Source organism: Xyrauchen texanus, chromosome 12, assembly GCF_025860055.1.
Source record: "Xyrauchen texanus isolate HMW12.3.18 chromosome 12, RBS_HiC_50CHRs, whole genome shotgun sequence".
Taxonomy (NCBI): domain Eukaryota; kingdom Metazoa; phylum Chordata; class Actinopteri; order Cypriniformes; family Catostomidae; genus Xyrauchen; species Xyrauchen texanus.
The window spans coordinates 34,233,248-34,242,495 of record NC_068287.1 but is presented as its reverse complement, the minus strand read 5'-3'; the positions used below and the strand labels follow the sequence as shown (position 1 = coordinate 34,242,495).

The following is a 9,248-nucleotide window of genomic DNA, read 5'->3' as shown; positions in this document are numbered from 1 at the left end:
ATGGGTTTTTCTGCCTTGTACCGTGGATGTCCTCAAAGCTAGACATAATCTTGAGAACCCAAGATTACTTTAGGAAGATCAAGAAAAGGAAAAATCAATAAGGCACTTAAAGCATTTTAAAAAGATATACAGCATATTTTCCATTTGTGTGTGGTCTTAGTCTGTGAGATACACACCAAATTTTGCATCTAAACAAAGTTGGTTTCAAAATTGAAAGTATAAATGCATAAGTGTGTGTTAATCTTCTAATACTAAAAGGAATAGTCTGGGTTAAGAGCATTAGACAGCATTTGAGGCATAGTATTGATTACCACAAAAAAGTATTTAGACTCATCCCTTCTTTTCTTTGAAATGGCAAAAATCAAAGTCACAGTGAGGCAGTTACAATAGAAGTGAATGGGGCCAATTTTTGGAGGGATTAAAGGTGTAAATGTGAAGCTTATCATTATTTAAATGCACTTACATTAACTCTTCTGTTAAAACTCATGTGTATATTATTTGAGCTGTAAAGTCATAGCATTGCATTATTGTTGCAAGTTGTAAAATTGGTTATTACTTTACACAGAAAAGGTTAATTGATTTTATCACACTAAAACCACATTAAAACATATATTGTCTATGTATTTTGGACAAAATGTTATAACAGTGAGTATTTTTACATTTATGAATTGGCTCCATTCACTTACATTTTAAGTGCCTCACTGGAATTTAGCATTTTTCTTTTCTTTTTTTTTAGGAAAAGGAGGGACAAGTTGAAATGAATGTTTGTGGTTATCAACACAATGCCACAAATGCTGTCGTTGAGCTTAACTTGTACTGAGCCAGGAATATTTCTTCAATATAAATATATGTAATGTAACTGTTCCCAGAGTATAATGCTCAGGCATGTGTGTATAGATTTCAGATCCAGACAGATGGTTTGCCTTCTCTTGACTTGCTACTACTACTGCTGCTGCTGCTGCTTCCAGCGCTCCCAGATTTTCCATGCTTGGGCCGGTGCTTTCGCTCCTTTTGTGGTGCTGTAGTGATGTTAATCTGAGGCTTTTCATCAATGTCATGGTTGTCGTTTTGGTCATCATGGTTATTATTATTGGCATGGTGCTGCAAGGTATAGGCTTGAATGGCAGCCTCTAATTGAATGACGTCTTTGTTGATCTGTAGTGGCCGCGCCTCGCCTGCTGATGGAAAGTTGTCTTCATTGGAGCCATACTGCTGCTGCTCCTCCTGTGCAATGTTGGCACGGTTCTGCTTGCATGCCATCTTGGCATTGCTCAGGTCTGTGTATGGCATGGTCTCAGGCTTTACCACAATGTTGTAGCCCGGTGGTGCAGAAGGGGTGTTCCATGAGAACGGATAACCAACATAGTCTGCTTCTCTAACACCTCCATCAACCCCGCCTCCTGGCTCTCCCTCACTTAGTGCTGGCCCGCCTACTCCTACAGACACACCCCCTGCAGTAAGCAGGCCCAGTTGGTACTCATCCTCAGTTGCTGCTGCATTTCGTTTGCGGAGAACATCGCTAATGGTTCCAACTCCGAGGTGAATAATTTCCCACACATTAAGTAGCAAGCAAAGGCAGCTGACACCATACATGATTCGTAGGAAGATGGTCTTTTCTGTAGGGCGTGAGATGAAACAGTCCACATGGTGTGGGCAGGGCTTATCTGAGCACACAAAGATTGGTTCCACACGAAAGCCATACAGCAGATACTGTCCTGCCAGAAAGCCCGCCTCCAGTGCAGAACGTGTCAGCAGCTGTAGAACATACACTCGCATCAGCCCATCATCACGGATACGCCGGCGTCCATCATGACGCATTTTGGGCTTGGGTCGCGGTGGCACCAACTCCCGGCGTGAGGTGTCTATCTCAGGCACTTCGTAGATCATGGGGTCATCTTCCCGTTCCTCTTCCCCGTCCTCGTGTCCTGCTCTGTGCTGCCTTGCCCCAAAATACATCTTTCTTGGCCTCCGCTGGGTGTATCCTCCCCCTGTCCCGTCCCCTGCTGAAGCCACGGCCCCTGCTCCACCCCGTGACTCCTCTTTGTGGGAGATCTTATTGGCTGCATAGCCCATGTAGAGCAGAGAGGGCAGGGCAGACAGAATGATCTGGAAAACCCAGAATCGCACGTGCGAGAGTGGTGCAAATGCATCATAGCAGACATTCTCACATCCCGGCTGACCTGAGTTGCAAATAAACTTGCTCTGCTCGTCGTAGTATATGGACTCACCGCCCACTGCAGTCAGTACGATACGGAAGACAACTAGCGTGGTGAGCCAGAGTTTCCCCACTGACGTGGAGTGGTGCTGGATCTCCTCCAGCAGACGTGTCAGGAAGCTCCAGCTCATGACGTCTGATGACAACGGGGCAGACAGCGTCCCACACTGCACAGCTCACAGACACTATGGACAAACAGAGAACATCTTTTGTAAGAACCCAATAATGAAAAGACCATGACATAAAAGAATAGTTCACCAAAAAAAGAAACTTCTGTGTTTATTTACGGTATTTACGGTACGAAAGTCATACGGGTATTTACAAACCCGTATGACTTTCTTTCTTCTGTGGAACACAAAAGAAAATGTTAGGCATAATGATAGCCACAGTCACCATTCACTTTCATTCTATAGAATAAATATGCAATGAGCATAAACGGTGACTGAGGCTAACATTCTGCGCAACTTTTCATTTTTTGTTCCATGGAAGAAAAGAAAGTAATCTGGGTTTGAAAAAACATAAGGGTGCACAAATGATGACAGATTTTTTTCATTTTTGTGTGAACTCTCTCTTTAAAATAATGAAAAGCCTTCCCTCAGTGTCCCTTCAAAATGTCCAGAAAATACAACTATATTTTGTATATATATACACTATCATTTAAAATGACTCATTACATAATAGAACATTTCAGCCACACAACCAACCCCCAGAAATATTTAGAGTTAGGACAAAGTAATGCATGCAGTAAGTTTTTTTTTTGTTTTTTTAGATTCAAGGCTTTTATATAGAACATTTCATTCACATAGTGATCATTCAAAGTGCTTTACGTGGAAATTATAAAGAAAATAAAAGATAAGAAAAAAATAAGAATAAAAATATATGATTATTTTTACCTCATCTGCTTTTCTGGATCTAATTCTACACATAAATCTACAACTGTAAGTTTCTCTGTTACTTGGTTGTGGTGCCTCTTTAATGGGAATATATAAGTTCAGATAATAATGATTATGTTTATGAGGCTAGTTATGTTTTGATGTCCTTGTTTTAATGTGATAAATGAAATGTCCATACTCTATTTTCCTTCGATTATAACATCATTGATGGCATTAAACTGACAAATACCTCATTATTGACAGATCATTTAAACCAAACGAGGTAAAATTAATTAGTTCAACCCAAAAGAAAGAGATTTTCTTTAAACACATATGTCTGTTATGATATGTTTATGTATTCAGCTAGCAATACTGCTTGATAAAAGATCAACTGAGAGTTCATGGTCTCAATGAATGGAACACTCTCTTTTACACAGACACAATTTCCTTGAGCAATGAGCCTGAACCACACAAATCTTCCTGAGGGAGAACAGCTTTAGACAGGCGGTAGTGAGCGGGTGCATGTGTGACCTCTCTAGTTAACTCTGCTTATTTTTTATTTTTAAATGAATGTTTGGATTCCTGCTTCCAATAAAGCCTTTAAGGCATTGATTGCTACGACCATATTAGGACACATCTGAGCAGTCAAACACAAGGGATACACAGATTATATGTGTCCAAGTAAGCCAATATAGTGTATGTGTGTGAGAGACAGAAAGAAAGAAAGAAAGAAAGAAAGAAAGAAAGAAAGAAAGAACAAATAGAAGAGACTCTATCCCTCTTCAAAGATCACCATCCTTTCCCAATATTCTTATTGCCAACTCAAAGGGCCCAGAGGGTCCAGGGCTTCCCTGCCCAACCTGCAGAGAAGAGGACCTCAGCTGATGTGTTTGCTCCATCCAGCCCCCTACTAGTCCTTCACCATTAATCTGTGTCTCACTACACTGGTAGAGGCTATCGGGGTGAGGAATATAGCCCTACAGTGTGACTCATATATAGACACACAAACACGCTATATAAGCACATCCTCAAAATACAAAAGACAGACAGATCCACTTGTCACTATGAAGCATCTATCCTTGAATGACTTCCCTTCCTGTTATGCATGATCCCATCCAACTCCCTTCATCTCACCCGTTTCTTTCTCTATCATACACTCACTCTCTCTCTATTTCAAGGTTGAAATAGCACTCACTCCCAAAGGGAAAAAGGGACTTTGTTTTGTGTTTGTGACTGCTGAGTACAAATGGACATACACACACAGGCTGTGGCCACAGGGAGTCAACATACTGCCATTACATTGTAATGACATTTTTCTGTGTGTATTAGACATGCATGCACAAAATGTAATGTGCCTCAACACTAGTATTGTCACAACAGACTTTTCTAATATAACACAAATATCCATGGGATCTCTGGGGCAGGGCATCCCCTCTGGTTTCATTCCAAGTTAAATAAGTAATACTGAATGTCTGGTACGTATAAACTAATTCACAACATAATTTTATGATAGTTATTAATGTAAAATAATTTTTTTAGCATCAACAAGCAATTAAAAACACAAGGACATTTCAGCCCATCTAACCATCTAACATAGGCTGTGCTCTTGTACGCCATAAAATGACTTGTTATATGTAATCAATTGGACACTTCTGACTATAAATTAAGATTTGATCAGCCATGTTCAATGCTCTTGTAAAATGACCCAAAACGCACACCTGTTGTGTGCATATTCTATAATAATGTGGCAAGTTTCTGTGTTACTTGGCATAGCCTATAGTTAGGCCAAAATAAGGAATTGTTTATTCTAATAAGGAATGCACTGATGTATTGGCTGCAGATATTTATCGGCCAAATATTGACCAATAAACCATCGGCATAACGGTAATAAGCATGAAAACACAATATTTATAATTAATTAGTAACACACTTTGTAAAAACTCTCTGAATTGAAATACACTATCCAAAAATAATAATATGTAGATGGGTTGTCACTCCTAAGAACATGTAATATTTTAATTCTGTGTCATTCTCACGTTATTGCAGAAAAAACCCCATAAAAGAACGTTACAGTTGTGAAAGCGGTATTTACCTTTATGCTACATGATGAGGGAAACCATCCAAAACTCTTTGAAACCAGCATACTTTGACTTCAGAGATATCGGTATGATATCCTTTAATGCAGCATGATCGATTGAATTAAGATTAAAACTGCAATATGGCTTTGTGCAATTACTAAACCTTAAAAGGAAACGTTTTAAAGTGCAAAAACAGAAGTACAAATTTTTTTTAGAAGTACAAAATAACCTTTTTTCATATCAACCTTCATGTTATAATATTTAGAAATGTTTTGTTTCTTTTTATCTTGAATATACTGTATCTTTCACAATGGCTCTCTTTATACTTGTCTTTCTTTATACTTGTGGCCTGTCATGTGTTAAACAGATCCAATGTTCAATGGAAATTATTTATTTTTAAAACAGTGAAAAAGCTTTTATAGCTCTCTGTAAATGTTTTAAGCATTCTAAAGTAAAACAGTGATCTGATGACAAAATACAATAAGTTGAAAAATATTGGCATCGGCCTATAGGTTTTTTGTTAAAATCGGTATTGGATCTGCCATATCGGTGCATCCATAATTCCAATCATTATTAAGAAATGTAAATAATTATTGAAAATTTCTTTATAGTCATATATTGCTGCTGATGTTTTAAAAGCAAAAAACCACTTGAAGCCATGTGTTACAGTGATTTTACATTGGTTAAGGAGGTTTTAGGCACAGCACGATTCAGAGAATTCCCAAATTCACTGTAACACAAAGCCTCTCATTATTTGTTGCTTTATTATACAAAATGTCTGTAAATTATAAATTATAAAGATTTGGAAATGTTTGCATTGTCTGTTCCTGACCCTTTTACAATCTTTTTAATAAGTAACCACATTAGCAAGCCTATCCAAATTTACAGTTTTTGCACGTTTATTTTTAATGCTTATAAAATGCTAACAGTTTTTGTAATTTATACATATTTAATGTTCAACAATTTCATATCCCAGGTATTTAATTTTATTTAAACGGATTTAAACTTTTTTTCTTTTGTTATATGAAGAGTCACATTAAAACCAACTTGGAAAATGTTAACCAGTCCTTCATCATCTATTTCTGTTCATTTTCAAATGCCTTTTATGAACAGATTGTACTGTTTTAGCCTTGTCCTAGACCCAGACTTTTAATACTAAACTATGTACTGACAATCCATTATAAAAATTCACCTTATTACATTTTTAAAACTATGATAATCTAAAGGAGCAAAAAAAATTAATCGCTTATTTTTTAAGCAATGTAAAAATTATAATTATTCTAAACACGATGAGCCTTTGATTTGATTTAATAAATAGCCCGTTAATATAAACGTTCAAAAATACAGTATAAGTATTGTATGCTTATTAACATCTAGGTTACTAGTGTAACCCCCATTCCCTGATGGAGGGAAAGAGATGTTGTGTCAATTGTAGCTTCTTTTGGGAGCCTCTGATACCTCTGAATATGAAAAAGGCCATTGCCAAATTGGCGAACAGAATTTGCATGTCCCGTCCCCGGACATACGGGTATAAAAGGCGGGATGTGCCTCGGTTCAGTCAGGTTCTGCTCTGAGGAGCCGAGAACAAGGTTGGGCCATTACAGCTGTTTGGTACAGTGTTGTGGCAAGGGGGACACAACGTCTCGTTCCCTCCATCAGGGACCGGGGGTTACACTAGTAACCTAGACTTTCCCCTTCTGTCACTCACTCGACGTTGTGTGTTCGATAGTAGTGACACAAGGGGTCCCTATTCAATAGCGTCACCAACACTGACTGCGTTACGTGATCTGCTGATGCAGGTGCAGCAGGCTGTAGCGTGTCAAAGGCGCATGAGCATCAGACTGCACGTAACCCTCCCCAACGCCCCACTAAGACGTCATATTGTTTTTATTAGGTTCCCGGCATGAGGGGTGGGAACAAGCAACGTGGCGAGCATGGGAGCAGGCCACGCCAGCTGCTGCCTTTTCCACTCTATGTATCTCCTCACAGAGTGTTAGATGCAGCTGGGGCCATCTAGCTATAATACGTATTGGGAAGGCGTTCTTTTCCAGTCCTATTCTTTCATGCGGAAAAGACCCCGCAGAGACCACATCCTGCCCAGGCTGGGGGAGAGGTGAAAAATGTGGCAAATACGTCACATGGGTTTTTCCCGTCACAAGGGAGGAGTTGCTACAAACACAGCGACCAGTGGGGCAAGAGGGAACTGCCCAAGGGAGACGCGGGACTGCCGGCAGAGGAACTGTCCCGCGGAAAATACTCACAGGGGGATTAATCCATGATGGCCAAACCCTGTGGAGCACCTGTTCCAATACAGAGTAGTTAGTAACCATAGTAGGTCTGGTCGGGAATTCCTCTACTGAATTCGCAGATTAGAGGGCTAGGGAGGAAAAACATCCAGGGAGCGCAAGCTTTTGTGGACTCACCTGAGGGTAAAAACACACGTCTTCACCTCAGTGGAGGGGAAAGGCGCTAGCACAAGTGGTACACCCGGTCAATCACCCCGTGTTACCGAGTTCTACATGCTCAGACCTGACAAAACACGAGACGAAACCGACTCAACTCGGAGATTGTAGAATCTACTTTTGGATCATTGCTGACTGTGGCAGCGGGGGCGTGGTCAAGCGCCCGTCCGGGAGAGAAAAGCGGTAAGGGCGCTCACACCTGAGCTAAATTATGTCTAACACCTGTCTCTAATTGCAGTAGCGTGAGGAGAGCGGATAAAAAGCCAGCAGCCCCAGAGCATGGAGAGAGAGCCTGACACAAAGCAAAGAATAGTTGTGTGTGATACAAGTAAAATTAACTGTAATAATAAAGCTTACCCCTTAAGCGGACATCTGTTTCCGTCCCTTCCTTGGTCCACTTCACACTGGTGCCGAAACCCGGGACTAGAAGGAACATCTTTTTTTTCCAAGTTATGGAGCAGAGTCGCCCCATAGAGTCCTCCCAGCTGGCAGAAGTCCTCCAGTCCCTAGCTACTCTCCATCAGGGACACCAACAGGCTCTGGTGGAGCTCCGACAGGACCAGGATCGCCGGTTCTTTGAAATAATGCGGGCTCAAGCAGAAGAACGGCTTGCCATCCGGAGCCTCCTCAGCCAGGAGGCTGCTCCAGACGCAGCCGCGAACCCGGACCCCCGCGCCACACTGCCCCCACCCTCGCTACAGAAGATGGGGCCGGCAGATGATCCAGAGGCGTTCCTGGACCTCTTTGAACGCACGGCGGAAATTTGGGGTTGGCCGCGCGACCAGTGGGCAGCCCGCCTCGTCCCTCTCTTTTCCGGGGAGGCACAGCTCGCGGCACAACAGCTTCCGGCAGCAAGCCTCCTGGCTTATACTGACCTGAGGAGAGCCATCCTGCAACGGGTTGGTCGGAGTCTGGAAGAAAGTCGCCAGCTTTTCCGGGCCTTGAAACTGGATAAATCCGACCGCCCGTTTGCGTTCGCCCAGCGGCTCCGTGATGCCTGTCGGAGGTGGCTGTTTGCGGAGGACCGCGACGTCGAGGAGCTGGTCGATCAGGTGGTACTGGAGCAGTTTGTCCAGCGCTTGGACAAGCGCAAACGGCGGAGTGGGTCCAGTGCCACCGCCCGACGTCGCTGGAGGAAGCCGTACGGCTCGCGGAGGACCACATGGCGGCGATTCCCAGGGCGGATGAGCCCTCTGTCTCTCTCTCCCCTTCCCCTGTGTCTTCCCCTGTTTTTCTCCCCTCCCCTCTCCCCTCTCGTTCTGCTCTCTCCCCAGGGTCCGTTCCTGCCCCCCGCAGGCGCGGAGGATTCACGAGACCAGCTTCCCGGCCGTGGGAAAACCCGCCTACCCCTTCCCTGTCCTTCAGCCGCTCTCCTCCTCAGGTGGGGGCGCCCGCCAGCACGGGTGCGGCCGTGGCGCCTGGGCCGGTCTGCTGGAGGTGCGGAGACCCGGACCACTTCCGGGATCAGTGTCCGCTGATGGAAATAGGGACGGTGGTGCGGGTCTCCGACTTCCCGCAGGCTGCCCCCGATCGGGCTGGAGCGTACCGTGTTCGGTAAGGATCCAGGGGTACATACCAAGCATTGTTGGATACCGGCTGTAACCAGACCACCATCCACCAA

At 43.1% G+C, this 9,248-nt stretch overlaps 1 protein-coding gene across 1 annotated transcript in view; it reads right to left on the bottom strand.

Annotated features, from left to right (window-relative positions):
• Positions 1-677: 677 nt before the first annotated feature.
• The window catches only part of LOC127652270 (gap junction gamma-1 protein-like), a 47,287-nt gene continuing 38,716 nt past the window's right edge, over positions 678-9,248 (bottom strand). Inside the window, exon 2 of the mRNA XM_052138416.1 lies at positions 678-2,400. Within this exon, the coding sequence (XP_051994376.1) occupies positions 901-2,346 (1,446 nt within the window). The 5' untranslated portion in view covers positions 2,347-2,400 and the 3' untranslated portion in view covers positions 678-900. The remainder of the gene's footprint in view (positions 2,401-9,248) is intronic.